This window comes from Peromyscus maniculatus, chromosome 1, assembly GCF_049852395.1.
Source record: "Peromyscus maniculatus bairdii isolate BWxNUB_F1_BW_parent chromosome 1, HU_Pman_BW_mat_3.1, whole genome shotgun sequence".
In the NCBI taxonomy this organism is placed as follows: Eukaryota; Metazoa; Chordata; class Mammalia; order Rodentia; family Cricetidae; genus Peromyscus; species Peromyscus maniculatus.
The window spans coordinates 130,723,375-130,743,282 of record NC_134852.1 but is presented as its reverse complement, the minus strand read 5'-3'; the positions used below and the strand labels follow the sequence as shown (position 1 = coordinate 130,743,282).

The 19,908-nt window shown below is 38.2% G+C and overlaps 1 protein-coding gene across 1 annotated transcript in view; it reads right to left on the bottom strand.

Moving 5' to 3' along the window:
* Uqcrc2 (ubiquinol-cytochrome c reductase core protein 2) overlaps positions 1 to 19,908 on the bottom strand; it is a 34,254-nt gene that overhangs the window by 5,992 nt on the left and 8,354 nt on the right. The window contains exons 5-11 of the mRNA XM_006980323.4: positions 19,525 to 19,581; positions 17,851 to 17,975; positions 11,733 to 11,830; positions 5,899 to 5,956; positions 4,309 to 4,404; positions 3,896 to 4,095; positions 1,021 to 1,101 (exon numbers count right to left, since the gene is read on the bottom strand). Of these exons, the coding sequence (XP_006980385.1) occupies positions 1,021 to 1,101; positions 3,896 to 4,095; positions 4,309 to 4,404; positions 5,899 to 5,956; positions 11,733 to 11,830; positions 17,851 to 17,975; positions 19,525 to 19,581 (715 nt within the window). The remainder of the gene's footprint in view (positions 1 to 1,020; positions 1,102 to 3,895; positions 4,096 to 4,308; positions 4,405 to 5,898; positions 5,957 to 11,732; positions 11,831 to 17,850; positions 17,976 to 19,524; positions 19,582 to 19,908) is intronic.

Genomic DNA, 19,908 nt, shown 5'->3' with positions numbered 1-19,908 from the left:
AACCCATCCTGGATGATTATACTCTGAATCCATGGTCACTGTTTAAAGGAGACCTTGGACATGCTGCAGGTCCATTCCCTGCTTTTAGCCATTTACTTTCCCAAGTCTCATAGTTTCAAGTTTCTCTTACCCTCCATGTGTGACTTAGTATTGTCTTCCAATATTAGCTTTTGTTGCTAAACTAAAATGTCCTGTGTTCGAGATTACCTGCTCTTTTCCCAAATTTGAACCATTTATTTTTTTCTAACTTCTGTATCTGCTCGAACCTATCTTTATGAACATTTCCTTCAACTTAAAACTCTCAGTGTAAAAACTGCCCTATAACTCTTCCAGCCTCCTCTTTATAGACCTAGCTCCTCTCCCCTCCACCAACCTCTCATTCCTTTGCACTCAATACTACTTTCTCTTGCTATTTCCTCCATGCCCCCAAATCGTGTTACTTCTCTGAACCTCAGCTGGTTTTCTTTCTGTTTTTTTTTTTTTTTTTTTTTTTTTTTTTTTTTTCTGAGACAAGGATTCATGTAGCCCAGAGCTGGCCCAGAACTCACTATGTAGCGGAGGTTGATCTTGAACTTTTGATCCTTCTGCCTACACCTGCCTACTGTTGGGGTAAAGAGTACTAGATTACAGGCATGTGCCACCATACACTGTTTCTGTGATGATGCTGAACCCAGGGCCTCATATGTTATAAGAAAGCACTCTGCTAGTTGAGCTACACCACTAGCCTTCTTACTAACACCATCTCTACAATGAAGACTCATAAATATGCATCTTAGACTTGACCTCGCCTGGGTTCTGAAATACAGATGTCAGAACCACATGTCTAAGCAGAACCAAAGTATGCACTCCTTTTTCCTGTAAGCATTAACATACATTTTGAAAAAGTTTTCCCTGTAACAGATTATTCAATGGTATCATACCATAGAGATCTGTTACAAACCATCATATTCAGACATTTCACATTTAACTAAAAACAAGGTAATGGGAGAAAGCTTTGGGAGTTAATGAGTTTGTACTTACATCTCCAGCAGCTTCAGCTTGGGAGATAGTGTAAATTCCAAAGAGACCAGAATCTGAGTAGCTGGCATTAAACGCAGAAACCTGAAATACAATGGAACTTAAAATATTTTTCCTGGTAGACGAGATCACAATTTCCTCTATGTGGTTTGGATAAAAATTTACACCTTCGTAATATAAGCAAGGCAGATAATAACTTAATTCTGGTGAGGGTTGAAATATTCTGTATAAATTCCCTTTCCAAACTGCAAAGCTTTAAAAAGTGTCTGTGTCATTTAAACCTTCCTCTGTATTGAGCTTTTCAAAGCATCTCTTGATGACTAAGGGCAGTACAAATATAATTACAGCATACAGTATGGTCTAGTGATAAGGACTGTAGCATGTGACAGACTTGATTTCTTTATTCTGCTGTTGGTACCAAGCGTCTCACCAATTGTACTTCTCCTACAAACTAAAGACAAAGGCCTAGACACAAATTTTGCCTAGTGACATCTAAGGTAGCAAGAAATTTAACTCATGAATAAGACAGAGTTAGTCAAGTTTCAAGCTCCTGTAGTTGACCTTGAGTGCCAGAACAGCACTGTATAGTATTTATGTGGACTATTTAATAGACACACACACCTTACCAAAGTTGTTAAAAGATACAGATATTCACATTCTTGAAACAGATTTATTAACTCATGTCCCTGTGAATGCAGTCCGAAAAGCCCACATTTCAAACCTGTGTTCTAGATGATTCTTATTCAAACAATTTCTTAGCTTGAAAATCTTTGGTTTAGTCTATGTAAAGCATAAATATTCTATATAAGGCATAAACTTTAATTATATTCTAAGACAATCCTAGACCACCTCGAACTTCTGGCTCATTTCTGAACAATACCTAGTCTGGTGTTCTAACACATGAGCATCAGTAACATATACTGGTGAAAACTGACACATCAATAATGGATGAGGAATCAAGGGAAAGGAAATCTGCGGGAGATTAAATTTAGGACAAAGGATCTCAAACTGTGTTCCAGGGGACAGAAGATTCAAAGGGTTTCACAGTTGTCTTCAAAATTTCTTTTTAAGTTAAAATGCTTGTGTTGTGCATTTTAACTGGGAAATCATATACAAAAAGTTTCTCTGCTTAAAAAGGTTGAAAAGTACCACTCAAATGTTAAACAAAAGGGCAAACTCCAGAAGAATGTAGACTGTAATTTCCACTGAGCTGTCAAATGACTGAGGATTTATTGAAGCACAAACCTACACGTTCTGTGCACTGTACTAGAAACTGACCACTGTTCAGTCCTACATTCTCAAGTACATTTCTCTAGGTCTGTCTCTTTTTTTCTTTGGGACAGAGTGTTATGTTGTCTGGGCTGGCTGCAAACTTGTTACCTGGCTGGGCCTGCTTGAACTACTACTGTCTTAACTTTCCATGTTCTAGGATTACAGATGTGCACCATCATACTCAGCTCATCTGTCCTTTAAAGGCAGACTAAAAGCCAATGAGTTATAAAAACTTGGTTGACATTTCACAATTTCTTTTTCTTTCTCACTTGAGGCAGGTCTTAGTCTGTAGTGCAGGCTAGCCTTTAACTCCTGATCCTCCTGCCTCACCTTCCAAGTGCTGGAATTACAAAAGTATGCTACCATGCCTCGTTGACATTTCATACATTCCTGATGCAAAGATGACATTTTGAAAGCATTTTTCTGTCATACAAGTGTCAAAAGTTAACATGGCATGGTGGCACATACCTGTAATCCTAGCATTTGGTATGTAAAGGCAAGAATATTAGGTAGTTAAGGTCATCTTCAGCTACAGAGCCGAGTTTTGAGACTAGTTTGGGATACATGAATCCCTGTCAACAAACAAACAAACAAACCAAACCAAAGCAAAAACATCATTTTTTTTAAAACAATTTAAAATGATTTATTTATTCTTATTTTATGTACATTGGTGTTTTGCCTGCATGTATGTCTGTGTGAGGGTATCAGATCTCCTAGAACTAGAGTTACAGACAGTTGTGAACTGCCATGTAGATGCTAGGAACTGAACCCGGGTCCTCTGAAGAGTAGTCAGTGCTCTTAATTACTGAGCTGTCTCTCCAGCCCTGAGCCTTCTGTTCTTATTGTCATCATTTTTGTGTAAATTTAATTTCAAGATGGAGGTGTATGTCTGTAAACAATTCATTGTTTTTTTTTTTTTCCCACTTGCTTGGAAAACAAGACCAGCAGAACCCAGGAAGCGGCCTCAGGAACAGAAACAGAAAGGAAGATAACAATTAGGATCTAGGGAAAGCGGCCTCAGGAACAGAAACAGGAAAGGAAGATAACAATTAGGATCTAGGGAAAGTGGCCTCAGGAACAGAAACAGGAAAGGAAGATAACAATTAGGATCTAGGGAAATAAGGAACATGAAGTCTTTCTTTTATTATTATTTTCTTTCTTTACATATCTAATGTATTTGTTATGCGTGTGTGTATATGTGTGTAGAGGCTGGACAACAACTTTGGGTATCATCTGTCAGACAATGACTACCTTGTTTTTTGAGACTAGGTCTCTTATTGGCCTGGAACTCATGTAGTGGGCAAGGCAGACTGGCCATGGAGTCCCAGAGACCCACCTGTCTCCACCTCTCAGCACTGGGATTACAGGCATGTGCCCCCACATTTAGCCTTCTTACATGGTTTCTGGAGATTGCATTTGGGTCTTCATGCTTGCAAAGTAAGCACTTTACCCCTCCCTTCCCCTCTGCTGGAACACTAAGTTTGAGCTTATATTTGTTCATTCTGAATTTTAAAATCAGACTATCATTAATAGATAATCGAAATTGTTATCACAAATAACATGTTTCTGGAAGCTAAAACAGGTAATACTGACTGCTTGGACTCACATCAAAAGGCTGTTGACTTCCTTTGGCAACACTCTGGCTCAGGAGGCTGGTGGTGTTGCTGCCCCTCTTGACATGTGGTCCAGCACCAAGAAGATGTTGAAGTACACTGAATGCATTTGCTTCTGCATTTCCAATGGCAGCACTTTCTGCTACAATAGCAGCATGGACCAAGTTGTCTCCATTTTGCTTTCGAATTTCACCTGGGATCATGTAAGGAGGGAGGAGTAAGAAAAAATAGCTTTATTACCATTGGTTTTATTCATCAGCATTCTCTATGACACAGTACTAATTAACTAAGATTAGGGTCTGTGTATGGTTTGGTAGTAACAATCAAGCCAATACTGCCCCCACATGCTATTTCTGCAGAGAAATGCCATTGGCATATACTATTAAACCAGGGAAAGAATATTTACCTCCACGGTATTTGGCTTTTGCACCAGCCAAACCAAGGCCACCCCTCATGTTGAGAAATTGTTCAGCAACCTGTTTTAGGACAGAATGACTTACACCTGTTTCAACAGAAGCAAAAACAAAGTTAGAGTCACTGTATAATCATAAAGCATCTGTTTTTCCTTGTTTTAAAATATGTAATTATTAAAAACAAATACAGGCTTCGAGACAGCTCAGCAGGAAAAGGCACTAACTGCATCAGTCTGGAGACCAGGGATGGATCCCTGGAACCCACCTGAGGGTGGAAGGAGAGAATCAGCTCTACAAAGTTGTTCTCTGACCTCCACACTCGTGGTGCTGGTGGCATGTGCTTAGCTGCTAATCATGTACATATACAAACTAATAAATTACTTTTTAAATAAAAAAGTACACAAATATTACAGAAATAAACAGCAAAGAAAAAACATTAATCTTGCCAAAATACCACTCTTCCTGGTATCAATTTACAATTTGTTATTAACTATTATATTCATCTAGATGTTTTTCTGTATAGTTACTATGTTAATTTTATTTCCCTTTAATTCTTTATTTTTCAAGACAGGGCTTCTCTCTGGAGCCCTGGCTATCTTGGGACTCACTCTGTAGACTAGGCTGGCCTCAGAGACCCACTTGCCTCTGCCTCTTGAGTGCTGGGATTAAAGGCACCACTGCCCAGCTCACTTTTATTCTTTTGTGGTGCCAGCGGCCAAATCTAAGGCTTCAAGTAGGTTAAATACATGTTCTACAACTGAGCTACATCCCAACACCCTATGATAAAAGTGGTATTATTCTCTTTAATGTTTCTAACTTGTCTTCCATAATTTGTATATTTCTAAGTGGTTAGAAATGGCTATGAAATATTCCACTCTATGGAGGCATCATTTATTAAACCAATACCTTTCTAATTGACATTAATGTTTCTAATAGCTGTTAGAATATTGCATTTTACATCAAAGGACAATCAAGAGTGAAAAGACAACCCATGCAATAGGTTGCAAGCTACATACCTGATAAGGGTTATATCGTATCCAAAATAAAGAACCTTTAATAGATATATTCAAAGGATGTCAATTTATACTCCACCAGTAATTCTTTTTCTTTTGGAGCTAGGGTCTCACTAAGTAGCTCTGGTTGGTCTGGAACTCACTATTAAGACAAGGCTGGCTTCAAACTCAGAGAGATCTATCTACCTGCTTCTGGAGTGCTGGGATTAAAGGCATGAGCCACCTGCTCAGCACACCAATACTTTTTGACAGTGTGTACTTCTCCATATCCTAGGTAATACCAGGAAGTGCCAACCTTTTAATTTTTGCTAATCTCAGATTAAACTTTTCTTAGTTATTAGTGATGCTCTTTGCTCATAAAAATTTACCTTTGTCACAAATTTTGCAAACATTGTCAAGACTATAAAGGAAGTAGTAAAATACTGGAATTTGTTTCTCAAACAACTAGTAATTAAAACCTATCTATACCATCTCCTTACAGCTTTAAAATGTTCAACCTCATGCATATGTCATACAGTTTAAGGGGTTACTCCTAGAAGCAAACTGACACACAGGCAATCTCAGACTTACCAAGTCCAACCAAAGCCATTCTTGCACTTGTGAAGTGGTTCTGAACAAAGTAATGTAACTGAGGAAATAAAGAAGAGCTATTAGATCACATTAATATAAACACAAAAGCTAAAAATGTACATCATGGCAGGAAAAAACTCCCAGGTTTGAACGTTGGCATAATGGAGTATGGAGGATTAGGTATTGCTCATTGTGCTATGACTTTATCACTAAAAATTATAGCTTAGAAGAACAAGACCTTCATTGTGCTCATGGTTCTACAACTCTCATGGAAATTCTAATAAAACCACGGAATTTAAACAGAATGAATGGTGTAAGAATTGTATTTCAATTAAAACTGAATGGATTGCTCTGAAGAAGTGCTTTCATGTGCCATACAAGTGTCAAAACCAAAGTTTGGATCCCAGAACCCACAGAAGTGCAGGTGGCATGGTGACCTGGCTTTAATTTCAGCCACGGAAGGCAGAGACAGGCAATCCCAGACCTCTGTGTCTGATTGAGAGCTCCTGCCTCAATATGTAAGGTGAAAGAGTGATCGGAGGATGATTCCTGGCTTCAGCTTTGAACGTCCACATGTATGCAAAACATGCACACACATACACACACATCACACCACAGTACAAAAATGGAAGAAATATAAAAAAAAAAGAGTGAAAACAAATTACAAGTATACACTGGCTTGAAATCAAGAATGAGACTAAATTTATGCCTTTAGTATTATAATATAGTTTTAAACACTACATCTAATTTACTGTAAAGACGCACAGAATCATTCACTATAAACACCCTATGATAAACCTACTATTACTACACTTCTACCCACTGTTTCTTTTTTCTTTTCTTTCTTTTTTGAGATCTGTCCTACCCATTTTGAAACCAATTTGTCTAAAACTTTACTTTACCAGGGTTTCTGTGATGGTTAATCCAGCTTATCAAACTGATCAAAAAGACCCACCCTAAATGTGGGCTGGGATCCAGGACTGAACAAACAGGAGAAAGCTAGTGGAGCACCAACATTTGTCAGTCTGCTTCCTGACTGCAGATGCAATGTGACCAGCTGTCTCACACCCCACTGTCATGCCTTCCTGCCATGAAAGACAGTATCTTTAAACTTTGAGCCAATATAAACTTCCTTCTTCCTCTAAGTTGCTTTTTATCAAGAATGTGAATCATATAAAGTTACCAATACAGTTTCCAGTACAGATGACAGAATTGTCTAAGGGAGTGTAATACAAAAATAACATTAACACTGTCCCTAAATTCCCACTGTTTCTGATACCCCACTACAGATGGATGAAGTCAATTCTAGATGGAATCTTAAAAACCAGTCAACTAAAGCAGGAAGCAGTGGTGTGCATACCTCTGTGATCCTGGTATGTTGGAAGTTGTGAGTCTGAGGTCAGTGTAGGTTATTATACAGAGAAAAAAAAACCCCAACTACTCATTCACCTGACAGCCACATGTGGTTCCCAAAAATTAGTGAGATTTGGGAATCTTGGTTTACATGACTATCTTAGGCTAAGCAGACAAAGAGGAGAACTAGCATCTACCTTATTAGGAGTAATACTACCTCCAGGGGCCAAAAATTTGTTTTGGAGTCAGGAAAAAAACCCTCATTTTATAGGAAAAGTGTCCATGTTCTCAAGTTTATAAGCAGAGATACACTGTTCTGCACCACAGAGGCACAGTATCTCCTGCGGGTTCAGAGAATGCCTGAAGTGTTCCTGACGAGAAATACTGGCTCTGCATGCACCAGTTTATCAAGAGGCTGTGACCTAAGACTGGTAAACATCTGTGAAGTCACCTTATGATCTTTCTATGGATGTTTTTCTATTGAATTGCTAAAGTATATTACACTAATTTCCTTAGCCTCTCCTTAGTTGAGGAATACATTTAAAAAAAAAAAACAAAACAAAACTCACAAACCAAAACATTAATGACCTTTGAGACCATTGAGTTTATCATAGTTAACATCCTAGTATTTGTCTATGAATAGTTTATTGTTTTAAACGGGACTTTTTGGTCTATCAAAATTCATAAACTGCCTTTATTTAAAATATGCTATGGAATGTTTACATATCTGTTAATATTTGTTTCTTTGTAAAAAATAAATTGAATTAATTATTAGGGTGTATATGAGTACAGGCATGCCTGTGCCATGGCAAATATGAAGAGGCCAAAAATAACTTTGGGGAGTTGGTTCTCTTCTTCCATGGTGGGAGGTGGGATCAAACTAAGGTCACTGGATTTGTGCGGCAAGAGCTTTTACCTGTTAGCTACCTCACTGGCCCTCAGTTAACATTTCTCAGCATATAAACAGTGTGTCATTCTACAACAGGGAGCTTACATAACTAATCTCTTAATGCTGGATAATTTGTTTCTAGATCTTACAATTATACAGTAATGCTGACTAGACATCCTCCCGAGTGCTGGGATTAAAGGTATGTGCCACTATCACTTGGGTAGATTTTGCTGTGGAAAATCCTTTCATACACTGTGATTGGTTTAATAAACAATCTGACTGGCCAATAGCTGAACAGAATAAAGTTAGGCAGGAAAGCCAAACTGAGAACGATGGGATGAAGAAGGGCTGAGAGAGAGGAGCCACGAGCCAGACAGAATGAGTCAGACATACAAAATGGGATAGATGTAAAGGCTATGAGTCTAGGGGCAGTACATGGATTAATAGAAATAGATTAAGTTATAAGAGCTAGTTAGTAACAAGCCTGAGCTAACGGATGAGCATTTTGTAATTAACATAAGCTTCTGTGTGTTTATTTGGGACTGGGCAGTTGGGAGAGAAAAACTCCGCCTCTGTTTATTCATGGTGCCCAATGTGGGGACACATACATTCACATAAAGCCTGAGAAAGTTAAAAAAAAAAAAGGATTCTAGACACACAAAAGTGAAGCCAAGAGCAGCTTCATAATTCATGTCTCTCATGCGGGCAATGGTACAGAGATGGGCCTGGCTGCAGCATGAGGGCTTGAGCTATATAGCATGGCAGGTTCCTCATTCTACAACATGGGCCACAGTACAGAGAGGCTCCTCGCAGCCTCTGCCAGCACGAGGTATGGCAGATTTAGAGTTTTTGTTCATATAGGCAAAAAGGGTTAGAGAGACACAGAAAGGGTAGATTCAGACAAAAAGGCCTCTAAATGGGCCACAGTATAAAATGTTTAAAAAATGTGGGTAGGCTTGGGAGAGAGCAGAGAAAGGGTAAAAACAGTCATATATTTAAAAAATGATTTAAAAATATAGTCCTTAAAAAGGAACTAGAGTAATAAAATTATGATAAGCCACATAAAGATAGGAAATACAGAGTCTGGATTCTATATTTTATTGTGTTCTCTTTAGTTTTTTTGACTATTAATGGGCTAATGATAATTGCTGAAAGATATTTGATTTTGAAAGCTACTAAATTAAACCAATATTTTAAAACTATCTTGACTTCAAATTTTTAGTAAAAAGATATGTTTCTTTGGGGGAGAGGTTATGCTTTTGTTTCCACAGGAAATGAGAGGCTGTGGATTCATTCTGGGTTAAAAATAGCCAGGAGCCAGGCGGTGGTGGCACACTAATTCCCAGCACTCAGGACACAGAGCCAGGCAGATCTCTGTGAGTTTGAGGCCAGCCTGGTCTACAGAGCGAGATCCAGGACAGGCACCAAAACTACACAGAGAAACCCTGTCTCGAAAACACCAACAACAAACCCCAACCAAATAAAAAAATCAGGTTTTATCGAGAAAGACCCCTTGAAAAATCTCCAATGGGAACTGATGGTTCCCAGGCTGCTGACTGAGATGATCCAGCCTCACAGAATACTGTAGCCAAGATTTCACAATTATCCTAAATTTTCTCAGGGTCCCCAAAAGATTACCAGTGCCCCCAATCAGCAAGAAGTAGTCTAAACAACTATGCCCACATTCCCAAAAAATGGATTATAGAGGTCTGTCTTTGTTTAGGAGACTGGTTACAAATTGTTATTGGTCATAGTAGAAAAAAGGCTAAACAAAAGAGTTAAATTCAGAGATCTCTTTCTAAAAGAAGAAAGGGGGATATGATATAGAAATGACAGGATAAAAGGGTAGATTACTGAACCTACTTTAATCCAAAAAACAACTATTAATCTTACATATTTTATATTAGTATTGATTTTGGTTTATTCATACAAATTTAAAGTTAATTTTGTTATACTGCATGTATATTTCTACTCATAGGGTATTATGCTTATGCAGCTCATTTAAAAATGTAATATATAAGCTGGGCGGTGGTGGTGCACGCCTTTAATCCCAGCACTCGGGAGGCAGAGCCAAGTGGATCTCTGTGAGTTCGAGGCCAGCCTGGGTTACCAAGTGAGTTCCAGAAAAAGGTGCAAAACTACACAGAGAAACCCTATCTCGGAAGAAAAAAAAAAAGTAATATATAGTTAAGAAGTACAGAAGAATAGACATCTATAATAGCAAACTTATAGTCATATTAGTTAGGTTTTCAAGGTCAAACATAGATATATTTCAGATAGATAGGCAATCTTCAAACACTTCAGGGACCTGCAGAATATGGTATTTAAAATGTTTCAAGAACTTAGACTTTTCTCAACAGTGAGACACATATGCTCCTGGCAGCAGCAATTTACTTCAAAAAGAGGATGATGGACATCAAAGAAACTCCATATGGAGTTTGTTTCTTTATGGCAAAAGCTAGCCATGAGGGCAAAGAAACTGCCCTTGCCTTAATTCCTGACGGTTACTGCCAAACTGGACCAGCAGGACACAAGAAAGGTGACTGCCAGTCTTTGCCAAGACAAGGTAGGCTAGTCCTTCAAAATTCCCTGCTTCACAGGAAAGTCTGTCAGATATGCTAGGTCTTTAGGCCAGAGTTGGATGACCAAACTCCATAGAGGAACTTTGGGTGATTGTCTAGGCAGCCTTGATGTTCTTGTTATTAAGTAACATTTCATCCTTCTAGGGTCTTTGATGGAGTTGAAGACTAAATAATTATAATTATAATTTTCCTTAGTTATAATAGAAAGTAAATTAGATACAAAACTTTAGACTCACCGAGATAGATAATTAAGTATTTTCTCTAATTGCAAATGGACTGAATATCGTAATTATAATTCTCTCTCTCTCTCTATCTGGTTTTTTGAGACAGGGTTTCTCTGTGTAGCTTTGTGCCTTTCCTGGAACTCACTTGGTAGCCCAGGCTGGCCTTGGACTCACAGAGATCCACCTGGCTCTGCCTCCCCGAGTACTGGGATTAAAGGTGTGCACCACCACCACCTGGCTGTAATTATAATTCTTAATAACTATTTTGTTGTTAAAGTTAAAACCTTCCTTTTTAATTAGAAAAAAAGGGGGAAATACTGTGGAAAATCCTTTTGTACACTGTGAAGATTTGTTGCTGTAATTGGTTTAAAAAACAAACTGACTGGCCAATAGCTGAACAGAATAAAGTTAGGCAGGAAAGCCAAACTGAGAATGATGGGATGAAGAAGGGCAAAGAGAGAGAATGAGTCAGATATACAAAATGGGAATAGAGGTAAAGGCTGTGAGTCTCAGGGCAGTACATGGATTAATAGAAATGGGTTAAGTTATAAGAGCTAGTTAGTAATAAGCCTGAGCTATCAGCTGAGCATTTTGTAATTAATATAAGCTTCCATGTGTTTATTTGGGACCGGGCGGTAGGGACAGAAAAACTCTGCCTCTGTTTATGGGATTTCTTAAAATCAGGAGGTAAAACAAAACTAACAAACATCCTGAACTAGAATGTTGACTACAACACGGTCTGGTGGATAGGCGTTGATAATCTTAAAATGCAGTTCCATCACTTACTTGCTCTGGTGTTATTTTCCCCATCCTATAGTTAGGACAATACAAGGGATTAGCCAAGGTATTCCTGTAGGCAGCTGCATGCAAGTTCTCAATGACACCTGAAAGACAGAGAAGCAACAGGTAGTCAAATGTATGGATGACTATGGTATTTAAGAGCCAGCAATAAGCCTATACATATCGGATTCAAATTTGCAGAAACCTGAAATTTGCTACCACACAATATCTAGTAATTTTTAAAGCAGTGCCCGTGGAATGCACAGAAAAAAGGAGACTACAAAAAGTTGTCTCTGTCAGACATGAGCATAATTCATTTAATCTGAATCTGACTTTACTTCCAGGTTCCCTCCCTGGGAAATGAGGAAGTTGCTAGGACACAGGGAGCTATGAAAGTGGCAAGCTTAGGTTAATCACTAGCTTGAGGGAGTCAAAAGTTACCACTGACCTGGACTTACTCTTTACTGGTGCCCTGGCCCTGCTGGCCCTGCCTCCTGGCTTCTGTGCCTTCTCTGGAACTATATTTCCTACATCTGTTTATTATTTGGACATACCTCAAGATACCCGGCACTGTGTTAGTTACTAGAAACACAGAGATGATTCAGATATAATAGCTACTCTCAAAATGTTGAGGGGAAAAATTATAAAATAAAATTGTTATAAGTACAGTGTTAGCAGGAAAGTGTGCAGCTGGGCACATGAAACAACAGTAGGAAATGGAAAACAATGAAAGAAAGACAATCTGGGAAGTCTTCTAGAATGACTGAGCAATTCCCAGGTGAGTAATTTGTGAATAGCATAAGATACAAAGAAAAGTCTAATTTGGGGGTGGGAGTATCTGCCACTTTAATAAAACACTGACTGGCCAGTAGCCAGGCAGGAAGTATAGGTGAGACAACCAAACTAAGGATGCTGGGATGAAGAAGGGTAGATAGAGTCAGAGAGATGCTAGCAGACACAGAGGAAGCAGGATGTATAAAATACGAGGTAACGAGCCATGTGGCAGAGGGTAGGTAAGAAATATGGGTTAAAGTGTAAGAGTTAGCTAGTAATAAGCCTGAGCTATGGGCCACACACTTACAATTAATATTAAGTTTTTGTGTGGTTATTTGGGAGTGCTGCCAGAACAGGAAAACTCTGCCTACAAATGACCAAACATTTGGCAACTACACCCACATAAAACCTAAGAGAGCTTGGGAAACAGTTCTAGACACACAGAAATGGAGCCAAGAGCAGCTTCCTAGTCTCATGTCCCTCATGCTGGCTGTGGTACAAGGATGCATTTTCTGGCTGCTGCCTGTAGGCTTGAGTTGCCAGTGAGCCATGAGCTAAGCTGAGTGGCGGGTTCTCATAGTCAAATATAAAACAAAAAATCACCTTTGCTGACTTGTGTACAATGCACAGTCTATACTTGTATTAATATAGATATGTACGTTACCTTTAAAAGTTTATGTATTTTCAGAACAAGGGACCAGACACTAATAAAAACAGATGGCCCAAGTGATCCAGCATCCAGAACGGCTTCAAGGCTGCTGAGAAGATCCAGCCTCACAGAATACTATAGCCAAGACTTAACTATTATCCTAAAATTTCTCAGGGTCCAAAGATTACCAGCATCCCCAAACAACAGGAAGTAGTCTAGAGAATGACACACATTCCCCAAAAATGAGTTATGGATATTTATTATCACTTAAGGGGGTTGGTTACAAGTTGTTATTGAAAAAATTAAACAAAGGAGACTGGACTGCTGGGATCTCATTCTGAAAGGAAAAGGCGGGGGGTATAAAGAAATCATAGGATAAAAAAGTAGATTATTGAATCTACTTTTAAAACAAAACAAAAAACAAAAACAAAAAAACCAACCCCAAAACCCAACTACTAGTCTTTAATATTTCACATTGGTATAGATTTTGGTATACTGATACAAGTTTAAAGTTAATTTTGTTATACTGTATATTTCTATTCTTGTTTGAGGTACTGTGTTTATGCAACTCATAATAGTCAAACTTGCAGCACCAATTTACTTCAGAGAAGATAATGGACACTGAAGAAACTCCATATGGAGGAGTTTGCCTTCCTTATGACAAAAGCTAGCCATTTGGGCAAAAAACCGCTCTTGCCTCAACTGCTGACAGTATGCTGTTCAAACTGTACAAGTAGGACACAAAGAAAAGAGACCGCCTAACTTTGCCAAGACAGGGTAGGACAGTCCTTCAAAATTTCCTGTTTCAGAGAAAAATCTGTCAGATATTCTAGGCCCGTAGGTCAAAGATGGATGCCCCAATGTTACAGAAGAACTTAGGGTAACTGTCCAGGCAGCCAGATGTCCCTGTTGTTAGGTAACATTTCACCTTTCTGGGGTCTTTGATGGAGTTGAAGACTAGACAGTCATAGTTAAAGTTTTCCTTAGTTATGATAAAAGATAAATTAGGTATAAAACTCTAGAGTCACAAAGATAAAATAGATAATAAATTTTTTTTTCCTTAGACAGGGTTTCTCTGTGTAGTTTTGGTGCCTGTCTTGGATCTTGCTCTGTAGACCAGGCTGGCCTGGAACTCACAGAGATTCCGCTTGGCTCTGCCTCCCAAGAGCTGGGATTAATAGCCTAGTAATAATAGAATATTTTCTCTAATTTTGCCAAATACAAATGGACTAGATATTGTAACTGTAATTCTTTTTTTTTTTTTTTTTTTTGTTTTTTCGAGACAGGGTTTCTCTGCGTAGCTTTGCGCCTTTCCTGGAGCTCACTTGGTAGACCAGGCTGGCCTCGAACTCAGAGATCCACCTGGCTCTGCCTCCCGAGTGCTGGGATTAAAGGCGTGCGCCACCACTGCCTGGCCTGTAACTGTAATTCTTACTTGATAACTGTTTTTGTTGTATGTAATTTCACTATGTTCAAGTTAAAACTTTCCTTTTTAATTAGATAAGAAGGGGGAAATGTGGAATATTCTTTTACATTGTGTGAAGATTTGTCACTATGATTGGTTTAATAAACAAGCTGACTGGCCAATAGCTGAACAGAATAAGGTTAGACAGGAGAGTCAAACTGAGAATGCTGAGAAGGAAAAGGGCGGTCAGAGGAGTCGCCAGCAGATGCAGTGAGTTGGACACACAAAATGGCATAGAAGTAAAAGCCACATGGCAGAAGGTAGATGAATAGATATGGGTTAATTTAAGTTGTAAGAGCTAGTCAGTAATAAGTCTGAGCTACCAGCCAAGCATTAGTAATTAATATAAGCCTTTGTGTGGTTACTTGGGACTGGTGGCAAGGGGAAAAAAATCCGCCTACAGGAGCCACTGATAGAAAGAAAAGATGTAAGGGCAGGGAACAACAGTTAGAAAGAAGAAAAGCTCTTCAAAGTCTTCACTGTTAAGGAATGAAAAATGTTTAAGGAGATAGGTATATTTAACCTGATTTGAACATTACACATGTAGACAAGTATCAAAACGTACATGGGTCCGGTTAATAAGCACAATTTTTATATACAAATAATCATAACAAAACTAAGAGAAGGGGGTTGGGGTCAGACGAACACTTTAAAGGCTAGGCAAGAGTGTGGGCTCTAACTTACAAGCTGTTTTTAAAGGACATTCACTTGGTTTTCATAGCAGAAAGATCACTGGCAAGGAATCCGGAGTTGTTGGGTCTAAATTAGTAATCCTAGAGGTGGAGATGAGTACAGCACCAAGAGACATAACAGGATGTTTTGTCAGAATAAAATGAGGGCAGGAACCCTCTTGTTGAAGAGCAGCCACTCTGCACATATAAGTGTGTGTTCTCTCTCTCTCTCTCTCTCTCTCTCTCTCTCTCTCTCTCTCTCTCTCTCTGTTTTTAGAGACAGGGCTTCCCTCTGGTATTCCTGGCTGTCCTTGAACTTGCTCTGCAGGCCAGGCTGGCCTTGAACTCACAGAGATCCACCTGCCTCTGCTTCCCAAGTGCTAAGATTAAAGACATGTGTCACCATAGCCTGGCTCTAAGTCATCTTTTCTACAACTCTGTCATTTGATCACATCCCTCTGTGACACAAAGCATCACCACAAAATATTAGCCACATAAACCTCTCACTAAGTTATGGACAGGTTCTTTCTTGAGAGCCCTGCATTTGGTCCCCAGTGCTATTCAGAGCCATTATAGCTGGTGCTCATTCTTGTCCACTTGTTCATCTTTGCTCCTACCAGAAGCTGTATGATTCTAAAAGTCAGCAGTGTTTGTTTATGGATTTGTTTGGCTAGCCATATCTGTCAAGATTCTATAATCAAACATTACAAATATCAATACAAAAAAGTTATTTTAAGAATTATGGAGTATGTTTTTTCTTAAATTTTTTATTGTGAAAATTTTTTTCATATAATGTATTTTGCTCATGTTCTTCCCACCCAACTTTGTTTCCCCCCACTTTAAAAACAAACAAAACCCAAGAAACACATACACTCCCACAAAAATAGAAATGAAAATAAACAAGCAAAAGACCAATAAGATAAAAAAATGTGGGATGTGTTTTGGAAGGATCCTGTTAAGTGATGACAGCAATAAGTAAGAGTAAATTACAACAGTAGAAGCATTAAAATAAACTGCTGTTGGGTTTGTTCTAAGCAAAACAAAAACAAAAACACAACACAATGAGGGACAGGGAGAGCATGCAGGATTTTACTATCAATTTGCTCACCACCAAATGTGGAAAACAATGCAAATGTTTAGTAATAACAAAACAAACAGGACTCTTAAATAATGGAGCACATTTTGTGTGGTGGTATTGTGTTCCCCAAAATATTGTGCACCCTAATAAACTTATCTGGGATCAGAGGAAAAAAAATTCTTTTCAGGATTCCCTAAAGATGTCTTCACCCCCAGAAAGCAGGAAGTAATTTTAAGAAAACAACGCCCACATTCCCAAGATGTGGGATGGGAGATTTTTGGTCATTTAATGAGTTATGGATATTGTCATTGTTTATGATGGTTGGTTACAAGTTGTTAATTGTTAATGGTCAAGAAAAAAGATGAACAAGGAGATTAGCTTCAGAGTTTTGTTTGAAAAAAAAAAAAGAAAAAGAAAAAAGAATATAGATATGAGGTAGATCACTGAATCTACTCTGAAAAAAAGATAAAGAAATAATAGGATAAATGGGTAGATCATTGAATCTACTCTAAAAAGAAAAAGGGGAAGATATAAAAAATGACAAAAGGTAGATTACTGAATCTATTATGAAAAGAAAAAAGAGAGAATATGGATATGATAAGATAAAAAGGTCAATTATTGAATCTACATTTAAAAAGGTACTACTTGTTTTAAATAGGATAAGTAATGAATTTTTTTGTTGAATTTGTCAAATGTTACTGGACTGGACATTGTTAATATATATAATGGAGTTTTTTATCTGAATCTGTCAAATGTTAATGGACTAGACATCATTAATGTAATTCTTGACTGTATATATTGTATACAGTTATTGGTTTTTCTTGTATTAGTTATAAGCTTTTTTTAAAATTTTAGACAAAAAGGGGAAATGTGGTGGTATTGTGTTCCCCAAAATATTGTGCACCCTAATAAACTTATCTGGTGTCAGAGAACAGGACAGCCACTAGATACAGAGGCTAGAAAATGGTGGTACTCACACATTTAATCCTAGCATTCCAGAGGCAGAAATCCCTATGGATCTCTGTGAGTTCAAGGCCACACTGGAAACAGCTAGGCATGGTGACTCACACACCTTTAATCCCAGGAAGTGAGCCTTTAATCCCAGGGAGTGATGACAGAAAGCAGAAAGATATATAAGGCGTGAAGACCAGAAATTAGAAGCATTTGGCTGGTTAAGCTTTTAGGCTTTTGAGCAGCAGTTTAGCTGAGATTCATTCTGGATGAGGACTTAGAGGCTGGAAGTCTGAGGAAACAGGATCAGCTGAGGAATTGGCAAGGTGAGGTGGCTATGGCTTGTTCTGCATCTTTGATCTTCCAGCATTCACCTCAATACCTAGCCTCAGGTTTGATTTTATTAATAAGAACTTTTAAGATTCATGCTACAATTTTGGGAGGTATTTTCAAGTCCATATAGGTTTTTCTTCACAAATATCTTCTCAAAACTAGTATCTTGGAAGTAATGGAATAGAATTGGCAAATGTACTTACGAGTTTGTGAATTCTGAAAGGCAACAGCTTTGTCAATCTTTAGCTGAGACTGAAGGGCAGCTACTTCCCAACGGCGAAATTCTGGTGCTGTGGTAACATTGAGCAGGAACTCCATCAGAATTTCACTGTAGAAAACAAGTGACGAGGTAAAAAAATGTATGCTTCATACATACCTTCAATCTGACAACTGGTAGGTGGAGGTTGGGGAACTTTGTCTTCCAGGCTAGCCTAAGCTATGGAGTAATACTGTCTTGAAAAATCAAGGCCTTGGGTGGGAGCTCAAGGATAGAATGCTTGCTTGGCATGCCCCAAAGCTCTAGGTCAGTGGTTGTCAACCTTCCTAACATGCAACCCTTTAATGCTGTGGTGACCCCAACCATAAAATTATTTTTGTTGCTACTTCTTAACTGTAATTTTGCTGCTATGAATCGTAATGTAAATAAGTATCTTAGGTGAACCCTGTCAAAGGGCTGCTTGATCCCCAAAGGGGTCATGATCTACAGGTTGAGAACCACTGCTCTAGGTGATCTCCATGACCACAACAAAATGTGAAATCAATATTTAAGATACTAAACTGTAATCTTATTTGTGGCTAGGAGCCTAATCAACACCAGATTTGTGAATAATATTCCAGAATACAAGTAAGGTCACAGTGACAAAGTCAACTGAGTAGCAGCTTAGTCTTTATTTTTTTTAAGTTCGTATCATCATGTTTCATCACGGCATTTTTAAACACATTTTTATTGACCCTCCTCTTTCATCTTCTCCTCTGCTCCTCTGCCCCTCTCGACTTGTACTTTTCCCTAGTCTGTGGCTTCCTTTCTCCTTTCTTGTCAGACATTTTACTGTCACCCTGGCCTTCTCTAACACCTTGTGGTTCCCTTTCCAGTGTCATGAACTACACCCCCACACACATATAAACATTAAAAGCTAGGACCTGCTGAGAGAATTTGGTATTTTCTGAGTCTAGGTCACCTTGATTAATATAAGCTTGGTGGTTTATTTTTTATTTATCTTTTTTAATTAAATTTTTTCATTTCTTTTACATACCCCAACCAGTTTCCCCTCCCTCCTCTCCTCCTGTTCCCTCCCCCTGCCTCCCATCTACCCTCTCCCACGGGCTTGAACAAAGCATGGCACATCAAGTTGAGGCAGGACCAAGCTCCTCCCCCTGTATCAAGGCTGAGCAAGGCAAACCAGTATGGGGAATAGTTTCCCAAAAGCCAGTTTAAGTGCCAAGGACAAGTCCTGATCCCACTGCTAGAAGCCCTACAAACAGACTAACAAGCTTGATATTTCTTCAAAAAGCAGATGTTACTTCTAATTTTATTATAAACTTTTTTCTTTAGATTTAAAAGTTTTATTATGCATAAATGCATAAATTTGAGTTCAGGTACCCGTGGAGGCCAAAAGAAGGCATTAGATCCCCTAGAGGTGGAGTTACAAGCAGTTTTGAGTTTCCAGATGTGGGTGTTGGAACCAAATTTAGGTTCTCTGCAAGAGGAGTATGCATTCTTAACCACGAAACCATCTCTCTGGTCCCTAAACCATTTTTGCAACTTTTTTTTTTGGTTAATATAATAGTGAATTTCATTATGACACATATACAGCATTGTACTATCTATCCCTAGTATCCCCATAAAAGCAGATGTTCTAATATATGCAAGTACTTACATATCATCTCGCATGCCTTCTATAGTGTAAGCCATGTTTTCCCTTGTTGCAGTCACACTGAATTGAAAGTAAATTACAGTAAATAATCTGAATCAGAAAATAGCTTTTTTAATATATATATGTTCTTTGTTAAAGCATCCAATTCTTTGTACTACTAAACAGTGAAAAAATATTTATTCAACTATAATTTTAAAGTATTTTTAAAAAAAGAATGGCAAATAAACCTTTTTAAAAGTAATCAAGTTTTGACACATAGTACGAAATGGATGAACCTTGAGGACCTTATATTAAGTTACTAATGAACATACTTTGTATAATTTGTTCATATAAAGAACAAAATAACAGCAAAATGTAAAGCTAACATTCCAATAAAAAAAGACATCA